The following is a 24,097-nucleotide window of genomic DNA, read 5'->3' on the forward strand; positions in this document are numbered from 1 at the left end:
ACTATCCTATAGATCTGTCTGTCTGTCCATCCATCCATTATGAGTCAATTGTTGTCCTCATGCAGTGGATTAACCAATGGATCACAAATTCCACATGGATATTGACCATTGGCAGGGATTGAGGAAGCAGATTGTCACTTCCCAAATTTAAGCTGTTTATTAACATTACTACCTGTAGTTGATCTGCGTGCAAAGCCGTGCATACCCGGGTGTGGACTAATACACACTATACATTAGAATAAGTTAATGAAAACCCTAACATACAACAAAGGACTCAAAGGAGGTCTCATTTTCTATTCAAAATTCAACCTTATCCTTGTTTCAGTTCTATTTTCCAGTGTATTTTCCAAGGTGTAGGGGAGAGCCTCCACAGTTGTAACGCGTCATGGTAGTAACATGCATGTTATCTCTTGATTGGTCAACGCCTTCAAGACGCCATCGCGTCAGTATGTGTACAGCAACGTACTCTACGTGCCCAGGAAGTTTGAAGTGTTTACCTTCATCCTACGGGGAATTATTGGCGAAAAACTGACTTTTCTCAAAATGCGTAAAATTTTATGTGGGCTACAATTATTTTCTTTGATGTTGGTGAATAATGGATGTCTTCATGCTTATGTTCTTCATTAGTTTGCATCGTGTTTAGACGGAATGCACGTTCATTCTGGTCTGTAAGCAACGTCAAAGAACAACTTGCAAAAGTGGGTCAATTGTAACACACGCCATACCATTAAATACCATTATATGTAATATTTACATATTTTACATATTGGCCAATATTATATGTTCAGTCAGCTGTCTTTCATTACAGAGTGTATTCTAAATTAGTTTAGGGTTGTATAACATTGTACAACTCAATCAATCAAACGTTTGTTTAATCAATGTATTTTCCCATTGAACTGACTCAAACGCCCAAACTGGTACACCCGGTACTATTTAATATTTCCCTTATGTTTGATACATTTTCTTATCACATCCATGGTATGAAAACAATGTTAAGGAGTTGCTTCAATGAAATATAATTGCTTTAAGCTGAAAACGATATGTTTAATGTTTTTAGTGTTGTTACATTAATCACGCATGCGGCATGCCGTTACAATTAATACGATATGCGCAGCAAACACTGGAACAGCTTCCACGTTCGGTTTAATACCTCCCGACCTGTTTTATCAATTGAAAAACTTGAAGTGGTTTATGGTAGCATAGGTCCGTTGCCTGAAAATATTACATTATGTAGATAAACAGATCTCTGAGTAAAAGTGAAACGTGCAAAGTGTTACAACCGTGGCGGCTCTCCCCTACATCAGCAACCAGTTTGGCTTTCAAAGTGAACTGCAATCCAACTGGGATAACTTTATCCATCTGGTGCTTGCTATGCATTCCTATGTGTATATATATTTTCCTCACCAGACCTTGCAGAGGTCATTGTCGCCGTGGTTTGTATTTCTCCCTCGTACTCGTACAAGGCCTTGCTCGATGGTGTGTTACTTTTCCTGTACTCATTTATTCACTATCTTCCTTGGGCCCCGGAGGAGATAAAAAAAGCACCTCGGCCTTTTCATGTGGACTCTGTGGCTGCCATTAGACCGAGCCGGGTGACCTACGGCATGAATTAAATTGGCTGGGTGCTTTGAGTGGCCCAGCTGATAGAGGCCGAGGATAATAAATCCATTGAGAAGGAGAGAGCGGGAGGGATGTAGCAGCCACAGACCCTCTGGGGCACTCTGCATCTCTTTATTAGCATGGCAGAATGGCTACCCTCCTGCTCTACTCTGTCTAGAGTGGTGGTTCTTGAACATTTTCATGTCAAGGGCCCCCAAATTGATACGGTATACATATTAAGCCGGTAGGGAGAGAGAAAACCTATAATCTGAATAGTCATTCTTATACTATACAGTACATTCTCTCATTGGATTACCTTGTAGAGGTGGTGAAATTATAGTGAAATTAACCAGTTCACATTCAGTGTCCCTATTTTGGTAAACAAAAGATTTCAAAAATATCAGACCCACAATCTCAAGCTTGTAGATTGTCTATTTTTGCTATTTATACGTGGTTAAAGTGTTCCTAATTTTCCTGGGAACCCCTGGAAGGACACTTGGTCTCGGGAGTCCCCAGACCCTACTTTGAGAACCACTGGTCACAGGCAAATTCAAAGGAAAAAAACAGCAGAGGGTGCTGTTTTCCTTTTTTTTTGACGATGGGTTCCCAGATTCCACTCAGGCACATACATCCGCTGTCTCTAATGATATTCCCCAGAGGTTTCTCACATTCTGTCATTTCTGTCAAGTCCACAACAAACAGCATAAAGATGGAGTCATTTATTTGGAGTCGTATACAGTACATCTGTCTGTGTGTATGGTGTGTGTGTCTCTCTGTGGGTTTCTATACAGTATGCATGTTAACACGTGTGGCATTTTGTTGGGCATTGTGTAAATGAGAGGGAGATTCACACAGTCCGTTATGGCATTTATGTAATCGACTGTGCAACGTGGTTGGAATGCAAACGCAAAACAGTCTCACGACATGCTTGAGAGAACACACCCATCACACACGTACACACACGTACACACCCGCACGCAGGCACGCGCGCGCACACACACACACACACACACACACAGTCACACACACACACACACACACACACACTGATCCAAATGGCAGATGACGAGAGAGAAGCTGTTTGATCACATTAACAGCCAATTACAAATCTCAAAGCCTGGGCTGTAAATGGAGCTGTGGCTGTTTCAGTGTTTCTTATAGAGGGACATGGATCTTTAATTAAAATAATGTGCTGCTGTGATATGATGACACAAGGCCCCACCTTGTTCCCATTTATGATGGAAAAATATTACAATTTACAAATTGAGGCATTAACCAGACACTGTTATCAAGAATGACTTACAAAGATCAGAGTGAATGACAGGAACCCTAGTCTATGGGTCTTCAACAGTTGGTCCTCAGAGTTTCTACAGGGGGGCTTTGTGTGATTTGGAACTTTTTCTTTTCTTTTTGTATTTTTGTATATATATATTTTTTCATGAACCACTTGCAGGAAAAAACGAGCAAACCAAATTCAAAGCCAAAGATCAAGTATTGAGGCTTTAAGCGGTTAAATGTTTAATTTAAATGACTGCTGGGCGAGCGCTGGTGCTTTGGCATGGGGGGGTCAGATCTTAATTTTCGGGTCTGTTGAGAACTCTAGTTTTCACCGGCTGCTAATAACTTTGGGGCAGGCCCGTCTAGGGTTTAAATGGACAGGTATCAGTCAAACGAGAGACACCGAAGAGGAAGGATGGATGGATGGGGAAGGATCAACATACAGTACTGTATGGAATGTCAGAACAGGTCAGCTCCATATATGGAGATCTAAGGGTTTGAAAGGAAAGGAAATTATACATGATGTGAACATGCATGATACATCATTATCAGACCTTATTTTATCCTTCAACTTATTGTTTATGCCCCAAAATGACTGGATATTGTACAAATGTTTAACCATGTAATGATCATATACTTTCTTTTACTTAAGACAAATTTTCAAATATTTTATTTTTTTAACATTTTGGACAAAATAGCCAATTTCACATTGAGGTGCCCAGATGTCCAAGGGGCCCACTTGACCTGTTCCCATATCAATATGCAAACAGCAACATATCGTATCGTTTTTCAATGCAAATTATCGATTGAGAAGTTGTACAGTCTTGTATTGTTGCAGGCAGAAAAGAGAGCGCTTTTTTTGTGTCTTGGATAAAATGATAAACCTCCTCTGGCATAAGATACTTATGGAGTGTTGACCTGTATGCGAGAGTCATGAAAATATTCTTGAAGATATTGGCTCAATATCAATTAGTAATAGTACTCATCATCATTAGTAATATTTATATGTGCTCTTTCTGTATTTTTGGCTGTTTTCTGTTTTAGTGCTACGGATGGAAACAACCAGGCTAGGAAGGTTGGGTTAATTAAATATGCGCTGTATAAATAAATAAATATCTACAGCTTTTCAGTTCCACAGTTTCTTCAACAGTATTTTTGTTTACCAATACAGTATATGAACCCTAGTTCTTGTGCCTCAATTGTTTGTGACACTGCTATCATGTCCCTTTTGTCATTTGCTGTAATTAGATGTTGCTGACTTTACAAACTTTACAGTTTGTTGATGTGTTTAAACAGAGTAAAACTCAGGTTTTACTGAGTCAGAGGTAGATGAACGTGAATGAGACAGGCTTCCACTTCCCTAAGAAATGAAAGTTGTTCTGTAGACTACAATCAAATCTGCCACTGGCCTTTGTTCTTCTTCTTTTTTTATTCATCTGTAATTTTTCTCTTTTACATTTTGATGCAATGTTTAATTTGATTTTGTCTCCTTCCTCCCTCCCTCCCTCCTGTCCTTCTCCTGCAGGGTTTTGAGGGTGCAGTCTCTGGAATGGTACTACAACAATGTGAAGAGTCGCTTCAAGAGGTTCGGCAGCGCTAAGGTCCTGAAGACCCTGTACCAGAAGCACATCATAGAGAGCGGAGCCCTCTCTGATCTCCCAGGTAACTCCCTACTCCTCTGCCTTTCATCGCATCAAACACACATCGGCCTAGCTGGGTGTCTGTGGTTGATTTGAGTTTGTTTTGTGGGTTTCCTTTTATCTTTTGTTTTCAGCATTCAGTCAACATTTGTATTTCTCCTGCTCCGCTGTTGCTCCATTCTGAATCTTTGGTTTGGGCCTATGTACCAGTGCTGTGCACAGGTTGTTTGGTAACTATCGACCATTATTTGATGACATCGGTTAGTTCAGTCAGACAACTCACGAATAGATTTAACCAATATTTATTATAGAATGAGAATACAAGAGTGCATATAATATTTTATCATGGCGTTTGGCTCTGCTACATTTTTCTCCCTGCTCTGCACAATCAAACACCATCGTTAAACATTAAGGGAGATAGATATACAATATGGGGAACATAAATATGTATATATGGGTGGTGGTGGGAGCAAACATCACATAACAGCAACCAGGAACCATAAGCAGAAGGAAGGCAGGAAGAGCATGCAGTCTAGTGAGCTTAAGTAGCCCGCCCAATTGGTCAGCTGACATGTGGGCCTTGCACACACTGAATACACCCACATAGTAATGCAGCATATTAACCCCTTGAGTATATGAATGTGCCCTTGAGCACGGCATGAAACCCCTCGAGTATATCTGACTGAACTAACTCTGCAAGCTACGTATCATTTATCGACATATGCAGTTATGAAGCCGATGTGGCTCGATCTTTAACCTTTTAAAATCTTTCAAAAATAGCCGATATACAAGCTAGTATAGCTAGAAAGGCTAGTATTTTATTTTTTTGTTTGCTTCTAAGTTTTATATTGTTCTCAAATAGAAACTTTAATCAAAAAGTGTTTGATTAGAAAATGTTGCTTTTACAAGAAATATAAATGAAACGTGAACATCAGAGACCAGTGATCTAGGACTCTTCAAAATGGGATCGGCATGGGTCTGGATCTAGGTTCATATACAGCAGCTCAACTGTGGATTTTCACACAGAGAAAGTGAGCTGCAAAAAGCATTATAAAATCAAAAACACTTATTTTCAGGAATCAAAGCTAATTGTTTGACTACACACCATACTGATTTCCACAGTTACAACTTACGAATGAGTAATTTTCATTGTTTCAGCTCAGTTTGCTGTCAAATCAAGGGTTGTGTAAGCCAGGGGGCAGCAAACGAAACGTACAGACAAATGCTGATGGTTGCTGATTGCTTATTTGTTCATGTTGCATGATTACCCATTTTCCACACGTTATACTACAAAAGTAGTAAATAATAGCCAACCTACAAGTTCACAATGTGTGGCATTGTGCTGCATTGTGAGCTTGTATACCGGTATCTGCATATTTTAAAATGTTTTGATGTGTGACAATGAGTCTGAAGTGTGTCTGAAGGTACAAAGGTGAAAACTACATTGGGTCCACTAGAACACAGGTTCTTTTTTCCATTTCCTAAAAATTAACCGTTTCGGACATACAAGGTTTCCACCCGGCAGCAACATTGTGGTATAGAAAACACTCCATGCACAGGTTTGAGTTGGGCGTTGGAAGAGTAATCCCAGTATGATATCAGCAGCTTCTCTGTAAGCCTAATAGAACAGACAGAGTGCCATACAGCTGGGCATGTACAGTAGCACTGTGAATAAGGGGAATATAAAATTCAAGTGCAAAATAAGTAGTTTTTCACTGCTGTTTCTCAATACTCCCTGAAATCCTTGTCCAGAGCTTGAAAAGCCAGCAACACTTTCATGTATGTAGGCTACAATGACTGTGTGACTGCGTGCGTGCGTGCTGCCTGGTGGCGTGTTGGCTCACGGCTGTGTGTCTGCTTGAAGATCATGGTGGATACATGTCCCATGGGTAGCCAACATGCCCACTAATCCAACCCGCAGGCTGGGCCACTGTGATTCATCCGTGTCTGTATGTGTGTGCAGCATCAGGGAAGGTTTGATCCTACCGCCTCCAGATGCCACACTTTGGACCTTAGTCTTTAGCTACAGGGCTTTATTACAAGCTCTGGCACACAGTCAAAGTAGGATCTTCTATGCCTCTTATCTCTGAAACTACGAGCGCTGTCCGTGGTTATGATGATCCATCCGAGGTTCGGATGTGATTTGTGATTTTGTATCGCATCGCTCCCGACATGTTAACGTTTCTGGCGAAAGGTAAACAGCATGAGCTCATGCTAACATAAGCCGATCGTTACAATGGCGGCCTCCAAGCCGGGAAAGCGGAAATGAAAATGGCCAAATATAGAGAAATATCCCTGACAAAGCTTACCTACACTCGACTACCACCTATTGGCACAGAATATCGAATAATTGAACATTTCAGGAAAACGTTTTTCCCACACTAACACATCTCCTAACATCTCCATTCGTTCGACATTGCATGCTGCTATGGAGCTCCTCTCTTACATCACCTAGAGAGGAAATAGCATTCTGTTTTTCTATTATTGTATCAACTCACACAAGCCCCGCAGATTATACTCCCCCAAAACACTACTTCCTCTCTAATATTAAAAATGTTTGGCCACAGGTCCACATCAGAAAATATTTACTTCCAGGGACCCCGATAAGAGATGATTTTTGTTAAAACATTTCTAAATTCTTCACCATTCTTTGTCAGTTTTTCAAAACTAGCTGTGAATAGCCAAAGTCTAAAATCGGGTTAACGTGGTTAAACTGACTTTGATGCTATATTACTTCATTTTGTTGGAGACACCGTGGAGCCCCTTCAAGGACCCCGGGGGTCCACGGACACACTTTGAGAACCACTGCAGTGGTTCTGCGGTAATATGTGTGTATCATATCATCATGTGTTTTGTAGACTCAAATTGTGTATTCATGTGCATGTGAAAGATGTGTGGGTTGACACTGTTTGCTCTGTGCATGTGTGGATGAACATGCGTTCATATCATGCATGCACATGTACAATTTATTTATACTCAATCGGTCGGTTGTTGTCGCTTGTACAAGTCGGAGGCTGTTTGATTTATTGACTTGCCAGCATCTCTCATCTTGCAAAGTGTGAGTTATGCATGGGTTTTCTCTCTATCCTGACCTCTCTGCTCTTGTGTGCGTGACTGCGTGTGTGTGTGTCCATGCATTTTATTGCTTTGCTATAGCTAAGAGACGCACGTATACGCAAGCACGTGCACGCACGCACGCACATTTGTAATACTGTAACTATCCCAAAAATTGCTGAAAAACATAAACATATTTGATCTTTAAACAACGATTTTTAAAATGTAAACATTTTTGCTCACAAGTACTGTATAGTATAAAAGCACACACACACACACACACACGCGCGAGCGAGCGCATGCACACACTCAAACACAGCCCTCTCTGTGTCGTATATCAGGCGGAATAGGTTAAGACTGTAAACATGGCCACAGAATGAGCAAAGACAGGACCTGTCAGAAAAGGGGATTGGGCTTTAATTTACTCCAAAGGCCTTGTCTTCAAGAGGACATTTTCCTTTGTAGCGCTTGTGCCTAATTTGTGTATGAAACGGAACACAACTATTTGTTTTACAAAATATACGATGGTGACAGTTTATCCATATAGGTACAACTAAAACCTTTATGACCCCTCGGAGGTCGACCTCGGCTTTAATGAGATTTCACTTCAGGCTCTGAATCACTGCTCCCTAAACTTAGTGTTTTGCTTGGTCAGCTCAGCTGCAGTTGTGGATAGTAACAAACTTCATTTACTTGAGTATATACTGTGCTTAAGTACATTTTGGAGTGTCTGTACCTTACTTGAGTATTTGTATTGTTGGATACTTACTTGCTGTATGACTTTCACTCCACTACATTTCTTGGAAGAGGAGAAGTATTAATTAACCATAGACATATAAAGGCTCTGGAGCGTATGTGCTCAAGGGAGGGCTTCCTTGCGAAGCCCCGCGGAAGCATGAGTGTCTCACAGAGCGCATGTTCGGGTCTGATAAGTCCCGGAAAAGATGAGCTGTGCACAACGTGGCGAAAGCTTGTAGGTCTTGGGAGTTGAGTATACTTTGCCCACCACTGCTGAGGTTTCACTTTAGGCTCTGAATAAAAACAGCTCCCTGTTGAACTTACAGTGTGTGTTTTGCTTGGTCAGCTGTGGGAGCAAAGAGTTTCACATCAACTGCATCAGATAATGATGACAACCCCAGAAATGAAAGACTGGAGGTTTGCATGTACAGTAATGTGTAACCGGCCTCTGGAACATAAAACATCCTCGTATACCTTTCTCCCCTATTATACCGTTGCTGTCGGGCGCAAACATTGTATGTCCAAAACTGTACATTTTCAGTAAATGAGGGGGGGGGGGGGGGGGGGGAACCTGTGGTATTTATTATTTAGTAACAAGTTCTTTTTAATATTTTGCGTTCGTTAAATATGTATAAACCCCACAGGCTGATTTTCAGCCTTGCATCTCTAATTTGGGCATGTCATTGTAGGCAAAATCTTTCCATTTCTTTAAAAAATATATATCCGATCTACTGTTTAACCACTTCAACCCCATATGGTTTAGCTGAGTCCCTCTGAGCTCTATGCTAGTGTATTTTCAGCTTTCTGTTATTGTGGGGAAAGCTTTCGCTGAAAATAGCCGCTATAACTCGTCAGCTATTTTCTAACTTTTGCACAACCTTGGGACAAAGCATAAATATGGCATTTAATTCATGAAATAAAACCACTGAAAAGATTACATTTATAGATACCAGGTTTCTGGCCAACTGTGACAATATATGACGAGCTGTGGGCTCCTTTCATATGTTGTGAAATAGGTTTCATTTATCATCCCCCCAGCGATGCAGTAGCTAGTCAAATCAATTATAGACCAGTGGGAAATCACAGGGCAAGTGACAGTCAGTGAGAGAGATGTGACTCTTTTACATCTATCATGTCCCCGGAGAGAACATAATGACCTTCACACCTAAGTGGAAGCCAACACGAAAGATGGTATTTATACTTTGTACTTATACGTCCATCATCTCCACTGAAAGCCCAAGAAGCAGCTACCAGTCTACTGTGAGTATGTGTGTGTAGAGAGTGACAACTGACTCTGAGAGGCCCTCCTCCGATGGTGGTCTATACAGGGGACATGTGGTCGGCAGTCTGCTCAAGCTCCCCGCATTTTCATGCTCACACTGCTCTGCCATGCCCCACCTTTTCATATAGGCGTACGTATACGCGGTTCAGGGTCCATTGCCGGTGTGGTAGAAGTTCTCCTTCAACTCCATCTGAGTCCAGAATGTACTGGTGGATACGTGTTTCTTACCTCACTGTGTAAAAGATCATGTATTTGTTCCTTATTGATTGAGCTGTCTCCCCCCCCCCCCCCCCCCCCCCTACTTCTTCGTCTTCCCTTTCTTTTTATGGACATACTGTAACAAAAACAATTTGTGGTGCAACAGCGTGGTGCATAAAAATGTATTTCGCCGCATTGTTTTACACCTGTAAACCTTGTTGCTTCATGTTACAATGAAGTTGATTCGTTTTAGACAGAACCTCAGGAATAGAACTAACCATCTCTCACACACACGTACACACGCACGCATGCACGCACGCACGCACACACGCACGCCACACACACACACACACACACACACACGCACACACGCACGCGCACTAACACTTGTCAAACAGTAAAATGGACAAAGATAAGGTTTCAACCACTGATAGGCATCGCTGAATGCTGTGACACATTTTACAGCAGAAACAGATATAGGACTCACTGAGACGTCGTAACCTAAACGTTTATAGAATGATAGCGTTCACTTTAACACTACATACCTGTTCCTCTTCCATTTATTTATTGATCTTGTAGATCCTGAGAGGTAGATCCTGTAGATCCTTGTAGATTTATGGATCTTGTAGATATCTTGTAGATATTTTAAGCGAAGATATTGAATGTCGAGTGAAAACACAAAAGACACTAGGGGAGCGCAGTGCAGAAACGGGCACGTTTCGTGTTTAAGAGCTCCTTCAGCAGCCATTGCTTCAAATTTTTGGCGTGATAGTTTAAATTTAAATCTTTTCACCCTTTCACCCTTTTTCCAAAAAATATATGTTAATGACGTTTAGAAGATTTAGAACACTTCCTGGAGTCTTTATGTGTGCAATATGTGATTTTAGATTTTAGCAGTGTCCATGATGTCACATAAACTGGTCTCACTTCCTTCCTGGTCTACATCAAGGAAGCTCTGAGAAGGAAGTGAAGTGGTCACGTGACTGGGCTGCGCCATGACACTTTCATGGACACTTTCATGGGAGCCAAACTACCCGGAAGTTTGGCAGAATGCATTGGAGTCAATGAGAGCTCCGTGACCAGCTCATGAACAAACATTATTTATGAACAATTGAGACCTTTTGTGAAGTAATCACTTCTGGAAAATAACAGAAGACATGTAACACATTATTGTCTGCTGTGTTGTTATTCAATGTGTACACTGTGTAATTTTTATAGAGGTATGGTATCTCTATAAAAATAGAGATACAAAGTACATTTCTTTGTACAAAGTACATATCGCGATACTTCCCACCGTTTTCTGTCTGGCAGCCAAATATCGCTGTTCATGAATAATGTTTGTTATGAGCTGGTCCAGCCAGCTCCATTCACTGCCATGTACTCATTGCACTCCCTGTGTGAGTTTGGCTCCCATGAAAGTGTCCATGAAAGTGTCATAGCGCAGCCCAGTCACGTGACCACTTCCCTTCCTTCTCAGAGCTTCCTTGGTCTACATGTTGTCTCATTAAGACAGCCCTCCCCCTATCCACAAGGAGGAGCAGTGCACCAAAGCATTATGGGAATTGTAGTCCAGGAAGGGAGTGAGCCCAGTGTCTGTGACATCATGGACACTGCTAAAATAGAATATCTAAACCCACATATTACACGCATAAAGACCCCAGGAAAGTGTTCTAAATCTAAACGTCATTAACAATTCAAAAGGGTGAATTGCCCCTTTAACTTTTTCCCCACCATTTGGTGCCCTCCAAGGTTAGTGCCCTGTGCTGCAGCACCTAAAGCCCTCCACTGGTCGTGCGAGTCGTCAATCTGTCCATCAGGAGCAGGTGAGGTGTGTCTTGCTCAAGGACACCTCCTCCTCCTGAACCACTTACTATACACCACATAGTAATTTACTGTCCCTGTCTAGGATTGGATAGCAAGACCACACCTTTATTAGACTCTATAGGGCTATAGGCCAGGGCTATCTTCCACCCGGCGCAAGAAGGTGCTAAGGGGGGCATTGCAGTTGTCTACGCTATTTTCTAACGAACGCGGTTGTAGTTTTTACGTAATATTAAACGACCCCTTTAGCTGAGAGAGAGAGAGATGAAGCAGGGCTATATATCGGGAAAAACCTCTCATCCAGTAAGAATGACGTGAACCCATTAGCCTCCTGGCTTTATTTATCTGTCTCTACTCCATGGACAGCAGTTAACCGTCGTCAATATCCATAGAGCTCTGACTCAAGGACGCACAAGATTCCAGGCAGCATCTTAAATTGGTGGTTTAAATGAAGAAGAACAGAACTGAGCAAGTGATTATTACCGGTACTGGTACATTGATATGTCAAGATATCTCGCATTTGTCTGACATTAGTAATACACTTTTTTCGGAAAATGTCAATATCCTCCAATCGACACCATTGCAATGTTCCAGGCGTTCCCCAGCTAAATAATATGGTATTCATGAACCAATGAATGGACCCTTAAAGGTTTGTAACGCTGACCATGTACAAATGGAACCAAATGGACCCATGAAGGGTCCGTTTGGTTCCATTTGTACACGGTCAGAGTTATGGGGGTCCGTAGTCTACTGCATACCAAAGTGGGAGTCATTAAAAAAATAAATAAAAAAAGTTTGAGAACCACTGTGTGGTTAAAACATTAATATATCCGTGTTTTGGAGCATTGTTGTGGTTGTTGGGTGTGGATGTGTGATATGACTCAGCTCAGTGTGTCTGTGGGGATTGAAGGGCAGAATGTTAAACAGGAGCCCATGGCCACTGCTGTCAATGTAACATATTCTGTAGCCTCATGGCAAACCTCCACAGGAGGCCATGTGCAGCGCAATATCAACACACGCAAAATACATATCGCAAAAAACACAAATATAACCTCCAAGATTTTAACAACTGGCATAGTTGATGATGACTGTGTGTGTGTGTGTGTGTGTGTGTGTGTGTGTGTGCGTGTGCGCGTGCATGCATGAGTGCGCGCTGTGCGTGCGTTGATGTTGATGGAGCAACCATGTGACCTCGGGCAGCTGAACATTGAGCCTGGCTGTACTCTCCGGGGTCAGGAAATGTATTGATCTCCATAAACCATCTGGTTTTATCATGCACGCACGCACAAGCACACACACACACACACACACACACACACACACACACACACACACACACACACACACACACACACACAGAAATCTCTTTTTTCCTCGTAACATCAATCCAGCCTTCTCAGAACATGCTGCACAGGGTTTATCACACTCAACACGATTCAACACATATATACTGTATAAGGATGTCCGATACCTTTTTTTGCTCCCGATCCGATTCCGATCATTTTTTGTGGCTTTCGCCTTTATTTTATATATTTTTATGGAGGGACAGACAGTAGGCTGACAGGAAATGGGGAGAGAGATGGGGGGGGAAGACATGCAGTAAAGGCCGTCGGGATCGGGAGTCGAACCCCCGGCACACTGCCAGACTGGATTACCAGCCAAGGTGCCTGGACCATTGAGCCATGACCCAGGCCCCGATCACGTTTTTTAGCTTTCCGATCATTTGAAAATTACGTGATCAGCAATAGACATTGTGGGGACAATGTTCTGGTCTTCACAAGACAAATAGTGGTTTTATGGTTACATTTGGGGTAGTTACTGGTATGCTGTGTTCACACTGACAGATACAAAGATAGTCTACCTTTCATTTCCAATGGGAGCCGGCAACATGACGATACAAAGAAAAAAGCTACAAAAGCTAGAACGCTATGAATACATTGAGCTGTCTTCAAGTTCACATACAACAAAGCGACAGATCACCATAGCTTTTGTTTGTTTGTGTCTGCCTGTGTGAATGCAGCATTAGGATTAAAGTTATGAGGCCAAATCCGTTCACAAAACATTACATCCAGATTTGATTGGCCAATCTTTCGTGTGACATTGTCTGACCAATGACCATCACTAGTAAAGTACATCCTCTCATTATTGGACTATTACCCTCTACTGCCTCTAGGCATCCATATCATGGGCATGTACTGTATGGGCAAAGAAAAAAGGCGAAAATGGTTTAACTTTTTTATTTTAAAATAGTGCTGGGGACCCTTCCTGGAACCTCCTCAAGGTCAAGGAAGGACCCATGGCATGGGGTTCACCAGACCCCACTTTGAGAACCACTGGTATAGACGAATTCAGAAACGGGTCTCATGGTCGCAGTATGAGGTATAAAGTACGGCAGCCTTGTGTTCATAAAACAGAAAGATTGGTTATTGGGTAAGACTGACGTTATGTATGTTTCAGGACCTTTCACTGCTTCGTCTCAACCATTACTCAATGGCTCTGGTCTCAGCTACAGCGGTGGATATTTTGACATAAAATGTGTAAAAACAGTCAATACGATGGCAACAAGACCCACCAAAATAAAATGTAGTCGACTAAATCAACTGTAGATGTTATGATATTTAGTTGACTAAAACTAGACTAACACTAAAACATTCCAGGTGACTAAAATGTGAGTAAAACTAAAATCAAAATTTGCTGCCAAAAACAACACTGCATTACACAGCCTGTAATTGTCTGTACCTACTGTACAGCAACACAGCTCTGGACAGACAGGTAATTCCTAAATAGGAATTATAAAATAGGGATTAGTTGCTAATGGAATAATTGCTTGGCTGCTTGCAAGACAATGATATTCATTTAGCATCACTGCACACATTTTACTACAATGTGTGTGTATTCCTTCAACCTGACATTCCCATTAAACTAGGCTATGTTTAATTTCCATATAGCCTATATACATCCACTTACTTGGAAATGGAAATGGAAGCTACAATATATTACAGTATATGCCTACGCATAAAGTAAAACATCTAACTATGCTCTCAAATTGTGCATTCATTAGTCATCTCCATCACTGTCCTCCCTTGATAATACACTTCTGCCCAATGCCCACAGGTACAGATAATCCGTCTTTTATTTTTATTATTATAATTGAAAAACAGTTGCTTTATGTTAGCCTATTGCTGCTAGCTCTGACTGACCCTGGCTGAGATGTCTCGAGTTGGTCCCGCCCACGTCAGTAGGTTTAATGTCAAATTATTATTTAGTTTGCTTCAGCGCATCCATTAATTTATTCACGCCGTCGTAACAACATACACCTGTAGGTTACCGCGACTACAATTACATTTTCCATACGATGTTCAGAAGTGATGTTAAGAGAAGATAAAATAAATTCCGCCCACAGAGGTTGTCGTATTTAAAATATATATATAATGAGGAGGAGGTGCGTCGTTGCGTACAATATTTATACGTCACACTATCCGTGTTTTTTTCATTGGCCCGTTTGACTGTCAAGGGTTCAGCCTCCAGGAAGAAACCCTAAATACAAAGTTATTACACCATTGCACATAAAAACGACTCCAGGGTGTCTAATGAAGTACGGTCACCTCATAAACACATGAAAAACTGGAAAAATACAAAAATTGTGGCACTCCATCTTTAAATCCTATACGCTACGGCCTTAATTCTACATTGTCCTGGACTTGCTGAGGATAATTCCCTATATGCTGTTGGGCCTCTCCTCTCCACACCCTCCCAAATGACGGTCCAACCAGGCGAGAACAGTACAACTCCATTTGACACACAGCATGATCCCACTTCTGCCAGTGTGTGAAACAGCTCTCGCACAGATCCTGAAATAGAGTGCCGGTACAATACACATGTACAAAGTGTTCTCCCATCTAGAAGGCAGCCGGGGCTGTGCTGTGACCTGATTGCAATGTCCCCGGTTCGATTCTGCACAGCTTGGCGTGCTGCTCGGCATGTTTAACTCCCCTGGTTCTGCTATGGTGAGTTACAATAGGGTCCAGAGAACAGCAGGCGACACCATCTCTTAACAGCCAGGCGCCGCAAACCGCTGAGAAGCCTGAGACTGTCTTTGTGCACTCATCCTGAAAGAGATGGGGAGAGAGAGAGAGAGAGAGAGAGAGAGAGAGAGAAAATAACTATCTCTGACAGAAAATGCACAATCTTTTTATAGTTTCACAAGATAGTATTACCCAAAGTAAGTAAAAGTAATGTGACACAGCTCTGTTTACACCTTTATTTAATTCCTATTTATATCCAATACTTATTTGCAAATACGGTACATTGTTTTATTTTGATTGTCTTGTTCCACTTCTGCTTTGGCAATGTAAACGTACGTTTTCTCATGCCAATAAAGCTCCTTTGAATTTAATTGAATTGAATTGAGAAAGTGATCTCGGTACATAGCCTACAAGCAGAGCAACTATACATTTAATATATATATATATATTTTTTTTTAAAGTGAATGCAAAATATTGAAATACAGCTGTGATTTTTTTTTATCCCAAGCTAAACCTTCCTATGTGGATTTATGACAGCACAATTCTTATGGTTGTGTGTATCTTATGTAACACAGCTCTGTTTGCACATGCATTTCTTTATTCCCCATCTAATTCCACATACTGTACCTTGTTTTGTTTTGATTGTCTCACATTTGCTTTGGCAATGTCAACGTATGTATGTTTTCTCATTCCAATAAAGTCCCTTTGAATTGAACAGAGAGAGATACAGAGAGAGACACTGACTGACTGACTGGGGAATTGGACTGGGGAATTGCGTGTTGTGTCTTGATTTGAGACTACAGGCTGGAAATGGAGCTTCGTGTGTTGTCTGCCACAAGAGGGCTTGGGGATGTTGGGAGCGATTACATTTTGACTGAACAGGAAGCAGTTATGGGGCTGAGATGCAGACTGTGGTCGGGGGAATGAGAGGAGAAATGAGCCGGATGTCGGTCCTCTGACTCCAGTGGTAATCTGTCTGTCTGTCAGCGCTATCCTAGTGGTCTGGCACAGAGTCTTCCCTATGTTGCCCGTCTGTCTGTCTGTCCGTCTGTCTGTTTATCTTTTTAACTCGTCCGTGGCTTGGTGTTATGGTTTAGCATCTTTGCTTTGACCGTAGGATGACATGAGAAGCACTCAACATGGAGAAACATGGGAGAAACTTCTGGCAGGATGTAATGGCAGCTATAGAGTACATGGTTCTCAAAGTTCTGATGTCTTGCTGTCGCTAACCTTCATTCCTCTCCTATAAAATCAGTTAACCATTTTAAACCTACAGTATACATTCCTAATCCTATATAGGATAATACAAACGTTATTCAATATTAACCACTTTTGCTGGGGACCCCCTGGAACTCCTAAGGAGAGAACCACTGCTCTATTTCAGTGACAAATAACACTACTAGCTTTCTTCCCTGCTGTCAATAAATGTTTTTCCAAATATCTATCTTCTCCTTTAATTTTTCCTATCTTCAGATTTGGTACCTCATATCCCCTTTTGTAACTGACTGTGTATCATTTTACAAAAAACTAGTAACTATAACTAATTATACTTTTTAAAAGTAACTTGAACATCACTGGTCAGAACATCATTGTGATGTCAGGCCAGCTCTGCTTTTGTGCTGGTTCTGGACAGCCGACTCGACACCGGGCACGAGCGGTTTTCGAGTTACAGGCGTACGTACTGTACACATGTACAGAGACTTGGTGCATTTATAGATACTAGAGAGGTGCTTGTGGGGCCTCTACGGCGGTGCCCGTTGGGCACTGGCCTACTTGGAACCCACCCAGATATTATGTCTGTGTCCCTTTTATGCCCAACGTCAGAATGATGTCAGATTTCTGTATGTGTCTCTCTGACCTCCTTTCCACCGGTTGGTTCCCAATGGGAACCGGTTTCAGAGGACTTGAAGTGGACCACAAACACCTCAAACATCTTAAAAAAGGCCCACCAGTGACTCTACTTCCTCAGGAGGCTGAGACAAGCTGGCCTCAATACCTCAGTGCGGGAGGCGTTCTACAGGTGTGTAGTGGAGAGTACTCTCACATTCTCCATCACCACCTGGTATGGGAACTGCTCTGCTGCTGACAAGAAGGCACTGCAGAGGGTGGTGAAAAACGCCCAGATCATCACACACAGCAGTCTCCCGTCCATCGAGGACATCTACACCAGCAGGTGCAAGAGCACTGCGGCTCGCATTATGGAGGACCCCGCTCACCCAGCCCATGAACTGTTTGCCCCGCTCCCCTCGGGTAGGGGGCTGCGCTCCATCAAAGCCAAGACTGAAAGGCTCAAACGCAGCTTCTATCCGGGGACTGTCAGGCTACTGAACTCCTAAGTAAAATAAAATGCACTTTAGCTGTTTTTATTTATTTCCAGCTTATGGAGTTCTGTGTCAGGCATTCCCAAATATGGAGTGTTGTGAGGTCAGAAAAGGCCAGCTCTGTGTCAGGCATGCCCAAATATGGACTGTTGTGAGGTCAGAACAGGCCAGCTCCATATCTGGACCTTGGGCAGTGGCCGGTCCAGAGCCCGGGCAGAGGCCTTTTTGTGGTGGTTCTGGACAACCGTGGGTCCGACCGACTCGACACCGGGCACTGCACTGAGTGCACTCCCTGTGGTGGTGTGGAACGCGTGCGCTTTTGAAGTCTGTAGGGCTATTGGAGCCTCCTAATCCCTTATTTGCAGATACCTGTAGAATTCATGTTTATCTAGCAGCTCGTACAATATTTATCACATAGTTAGATCTTTGAAACTCTCCAACTTCTCATCCTTAGTACACATTGCCTTCATTCCTTTATCGCTCCACTGCTTAAACCCCTTATCATATTCTGCAGGTTTAAATGAGCTATGAAAGGCCACGCATTTTCAAATCTTTATATCCTCTTTTAGCCTATTAAATTCAACACTAATGTGGCATTCAATGAAACTATACCGTAATTATATAATTCTCTCTCTCTCTCTCTCTCTCTCTCTCTCTGTCTCTCTCTCTCTCTCTCTCTCTCTCTCTCTATCTCTCTCAGAAGACAGTCTTCACGAAGGCAGTAATGATAATGATGGCAGCATCTGTGGCAGTGAGGCCGCTTTCTACAGGCAGAGTGAAGGTAACACATGGTACTGTGTGTGTTGTGTTGTGTTGTAACTTGTGTTGTGTTGTGTTTAGGGTTGGGATCCTTTTGGATTGTAACGATTCAGTTTCCTAACGAATCCCCCTTAACTATATGCACTTTATACCTATTGGGAGCCTATATTTATTGTTGAACTGTCCTATTGCTGAATGAAATGTCTTACTGCTGGAATTGTTCTATTAATTACATCTTGCTGACCAATTAATTTAAATAAAGACTTTTGTATATTGGTTACACTCGGTCCGAAGGGTTCCCTTTTACGGTTCCAAATGGACCCGTAGAAGCCTGTAACTCTGAGAGGGTGTAAATGTGTACACTCTCAGAGTTATGGTGGTCCTTGAAATTAAAACGTTTGAGAACCACCTATTCCTCCATGTTGGATCCTGTTCCTCCGATTCCTCCGGTTCTAAACCGCAACCTGTGTCGTGTCGTGTCGTGTCGTGTTACAGAGGCAACATTATGAGTCATATGATGAATGATAACATTGAGATCTGATCTGTATTTTGAACACATTTTTAAGCCACTGAGGTTTCATTCTGCATGCTGTCGTGACATTATCTGGGTATGAGTCACGGTCTGACCCTGACCCTGACTCATACCGTAGACTCAAAAACTATTTAGAATCAATTAGCATCAATGATACTCAAACTCAATGTGTGCACAGACTGCACACATATACCCCCCCCCACACACACACACACACACACACACACACACACACACACACACACACACACACATATATATACACAACGAGCTTGCACACGATTAGGCAATCCCCTCCAACATTAAAGCTAACTAATTTGCATATGATTATGAGTTGTTTGTGCAATGATACAAATCTGCCATTTAGATTATGATGATGATCCTCAGAAGACTGAATGCAAACACAGGATGTGTCACTGATGGAGAGAAATCACACTATTACGGGATGGTGTTCGTTTTTTGGAATTGCAATTAGCATTTTGGTTTAGAGCCATCAAATGGAAGTCTGCACATGTAACGTGTGTGCGTGTGTGTGTGTGTGTGTGTGTGTGTGTGTGTGTGTGTGTGTGTTTGCACGTGTGTCTGTGTGTGTGTGTGTGTGTGTGTGTGTGTGTGTGTGTGTGTGTGTGTGTGTGTGTGTGTGTGTGTGTGTGTGCGTGTGCGTGTGCGTGTGCGTGTGTGTGTGTGTGTGTGTGCGTGTGCGTGTGTGTGTGTGTGTGTGCGTGTGCGATCTCAGGACACAGCATGGCAGAGACGCTCACAGTTGCACTGCGGGTGGCTGAGGAGGCCATAGAGGAAGCCATCGCCAAAGCGGAGGAGTTCAGTGACAGCTTGGTGAGACAAACATTCATTTTACATGATGATGATTTTGTTTTCAATTGTTTTGTCCCACTTTCAATGTGGCAATGTAAGTGTATGTTTTCTCATGCGAATGAAGGCCCTTTGAATTGAATGGAATCTAATTGAATTGGGGTGCCGACAGCGGAGCGGTTAAGGTGTAAAACCACATAATGCCCTGTTTCCTGACAGTCCTTGGTTCCATTCCAGAGCCTGATGGACTTTTGCTGCATGCCACTGCACGACCTTCTGTCCCATGTTCCCTGTCTCTCTTCACTGTGAACTATTGTATCAATTAAGGCAGAAAAAGACCCCACATACATTATCAAAAAACGGAATTGTCTCTCATTCTTACACCCCCCCCCAACATACACACACACACACACACACACACACACACACACAACCCCCTCTCTCTGTCACGCATGCTTCATTTATGCTCTGTATAGTACACCAGTGCCGTGATGCGAAAACAGCCGATACACAAGCCCACAGCACGCCGTGGATATCAGCTGTTTTCATCGTGCGACATTGATGTACGATGAAGCATTTGTTGGGCTTAACACGAAGCATTTGCTGGGCTTAACTTCCTCTCCTCTCTCCTCTCTCCTGGTTTTCACTCCTCTCTCCTCTTTCATGGTCTTCATATCAGAGAGATGCAGCCGTGGTTTTCTCATTGAAACTCAAGCCAAAAGCCTCTTGGTAATTCACAGCCACTTTGAGAAAGCTTTGACGTGTGTGATTGTGTGTGTGACTGTGACTGTGTGTGTGTGTGTGTGTGTGTGTGTGTGTGTGTGTGTGTGTGTGTGTGTGTGTGTGTGTGTGTGTGCGTGTGCGTGCAGGAGAAGCAGAATGAGGCTCGGTATCTACGGGACCACAAAGAAGAGCTTATAGAGGAACTCGCCACAACCATTGTGCAAAAGGTAGGCTGTGTTTCTTTTATTCACTTGTCAAGTTACATTTCAACATAACAGGAAAACTCTATATACTATCAAAGTCTGTTTGTCTCAAAGGAGGACAAGCGTAGCTAATGGTGGTTTACAAAATGTGCTGGTGCAAAAGGCATACACGAGGTAATTTGACATAATGGCGAAATGGCCGCCGTGTGAACATGGATCAATGTACGTATGTCTTTCAGATCATCCAGAGGAGGAAGCGTTCTGAGATGCAGACAGAGTATGAGTTGGTCTGGCCCCTGCATCAGTCTCTGAGTCAACCTGCCAACCTGCCATCTCCCTCCCAGGAGTCCCAGCCTCACACTTCCTCCTCCCAGGGAGCCCAGGACCAGCTCAAGACCTCCTCCTCCACTCTGTGGGTCAGTATGTAGACCAGATGTTTGTCACTGCACGTACTGTATATACTGTATATATTTGGCACCTGTCAGCATGGAGCGTTGGGGGGGGGGGGGGGGAGCTACTCACTGGCAGGAGAGTCAGTAGGGTAGCAACACACAGAAGTATGTGGGGAGGAATTAATTGGTATCTACTAGTAACTAGTCGCTAGATACCTCCGTGTTGATCACATGACTATAGAGATTATGTGTACAGATTTGCGTGATGTTTGGACAAAATCTGTAGGAGTAATATCAAAAAAATAGTTTTGTCAAAATTGGCCTCCTGGTGGCTCTTTAACAGGGCAATGTTGAAAAATGCAGACCAAAGGTTTTTCTTTGGCCTCTAGGGAGTGTGCGTGCAAAGACATTTTATATTTCTTTGCACGCACAGCCTCCTGGTGGCACTATAACAGGCTGATGTGGGCCAGATGTTCTGCTTTGTCATCCAGCCCGTTGATCCGGCCGACCGGACGGACGGAAGGACAGGGGGCAAAACATAGTCTCTCTCGGCCACGCCTTCGGCCTGGCGGAGACACAAGCATTAAGACTGTATACACGCATGCAGCTTGCATTTAAGTTCGAAAATCTAAACCTTTTCTGGATCAGGGCTGAGGGCCCACTTGAAAATCTCAAAAGCGTTCGCGGCCCACTCATCTGACCACTGAACACGGCAGCTGTACGGCTGCCACCAACAAGTTGGATACATGATCTAACAGAGCTTACTACAAGCTGAGCTGCGCTCCACCCGCTGTTTTCCTTTTCATTCTGCTCAGCTCCGCCTCCCCATATGTACGTAGGCCAGGCATTTTCCTTTCATGCTCTTGTTTGGATGACCCACATTTCAGGAACTACAAACAGCCAACGGCGCATACACTCATGCACACACTCGTGCACACACGCACTATGCGCACGCACACACACACACACACACACACACACACACACACACACACACACACACACACACACAAACACAAACACACCCCTGAGGCTGACACACCAGCTCGTTTAATTGCCTGGTTGAATCTTTGTGTACAGTATGTGTGCTATTTTCCATCAATATTTTGTGTTAACAGTTGTAATTAAAACAAACAACACAACCGGGAGTACAAGGGTTAGGGTTAGTTCGAGTTATTTCTGATTTCTGGTACTGTATGTCATTTTGAACTTGACCTTCATTGTGACTTTGACCGTTTTCCCCCCCAGTTAATCATCTCTTCAGTGCAGCCCAGAGTCATAGAGTAAGACAGAGTTACGACAACTCCGTTCACTTCATGGGGCCAGTCCAATCTTCTACATATACTTCTTGTCCGGAAGTTGGACAGAAATGCATTGGACTCAGGCATCAGCCCAGCTTTAATGATCTTAAATCCCTTTATTTTAGATTGTATTTTAGTAATAGTACAACATAAACATTACAGAGACTTTAGTTGAAAACTATGTATTTCAAACTCCAGCTTGTCCCTGTTCAGGCTGTATGAACAGCGCTCGAGCGCTCAGTTTTCTGCCTCAATGTCCTAACTCTGTCTTACTCTATGGCTCTGGTGCCCCTCAATGTCCTAACTGTCTTACTCTATGGCTCTGGTGCAGCCTAGATGATTGATTCACACAATTCAGGTTCATTGTCACATCACATCACGAAACAAAACAAAATTTGTTTTTGTGCGAGCTCCATCGTGTTTTGCTATTTCCAAAAAGAAGATAAGAAGAAAGGAAGGAGAGACAGGGGAGCAAGAAAAACATTAATATAATATATGTTTTTTATAGATAATGTACACACATATACAGCAGCTGTAGCATATCCACCCGGTATAGTATGTATGAGTTGCATCAACATAGCAGCAAGTACAGTGTACATGTATATTAGACATTATGGTGCAAAAGGAATAGCAGCACGTTGTACACAAGACGAAGGTGCAAAGAGCACATTGTCAGATTCCATCATTCATGAACGCACACACACACACACACACACACACACACACACACAGTGATTACAATAGCATGACCTCCGTTGCTGTGAGCATGGTAATTAACATTTCATATTAGCTGTTATTGTGTTGCCATTAATAACAGAGAGAACAATTAGCGAGCTGTGTGTTCATAATGGGGCACTTTAAGCTTCAGATTTACACCCAGTGTAAGAGGCCATTGTTTAAGGCCGTGGCTTTCTGTCAAGATAATATTCTATAATAGGATTTAAGCCTCTCACAGATTTATGGTTCTTATTAAGTACAAATTGTGAATTTGGGGGAACTTAATGTTCTTACCTGCCAAAAATGAAAGAAACTACTACTGCTCTGGCAAAGAGCTTTGGCACGAGAGAGAGATATTTCAGTGTTCATTAATTACTTAATACCTCACTAAACGGGAACATTCAAGATTTGAATTGTTACATCTTGTGTACAATTACTTTATTCTGGTTCCTCAGACATTATAGCATCAATAATAAACAATATCATTAATTACTTAAATACCTCACTAAACAGGAACATTCAAGATTCACGATTTGAATTGTTACATCTTGTGTACAATTACAATTTATTCTGGTTCCTCAGACATTGTAGCGGCAATAATAAACTATGACAAAGAAATAACATAAAAATAATAATGAGAGAATAGCAGCAATGGTAAGACGGACAGGATAACAGTTTGTATAATGGTCCTATACTGCACTTGA

At 42.5% G+C, this 24,097-nt stretch overlaps 1 protein-coding gene across 1 annotated transcript in view; it reads left to right on the top strand.

Moving 5' to 3' along the window:
• The window catches only part of myripb (myosin VIIA and Rab interacting protein b), a gene marked incomplete at its 5' end in the record, with an annotated part of 160,646 nt that overhangs the window by 118,322 nt on the left and 18,227 nt on the right, over positions 1-24,097 (top strand). The window contains 5 exons of the mRNA XM_080793321.1: positions 4,403-4,539; positions 18,657-18,737; positions 19,984-20,081; positions 20,927-21,007; positions 21,223-21,399. Coding sequence (XP_080649447.1) covers positions 4,403-4,539; positions 18,657-18,737; positions 19,984-20,081; positions 20,927-21,007; positions 21,223-21,399 — 574 coding nt within the window. The remainder of the gene's footprint in view (positions 1-4,402; positions 4,540-18,656; positions 18,738-19,983; positions 20,082-20,926; positions 21,008-21,222; positions 21,400-24,097) is intronic.

This window comes from Protomyctophum bolini (genome assembly GCF_963924005.1).
Source record: "Protomyctophum bolini genome assembly, chromosome: 21".
NCBI classification, from domain to species: Eukaryota; Metazoa; Chordata; class Actinopteri; order Myctophiformes; family Myctophidae; genus Protomyctophum; species Protomyctophum bolini.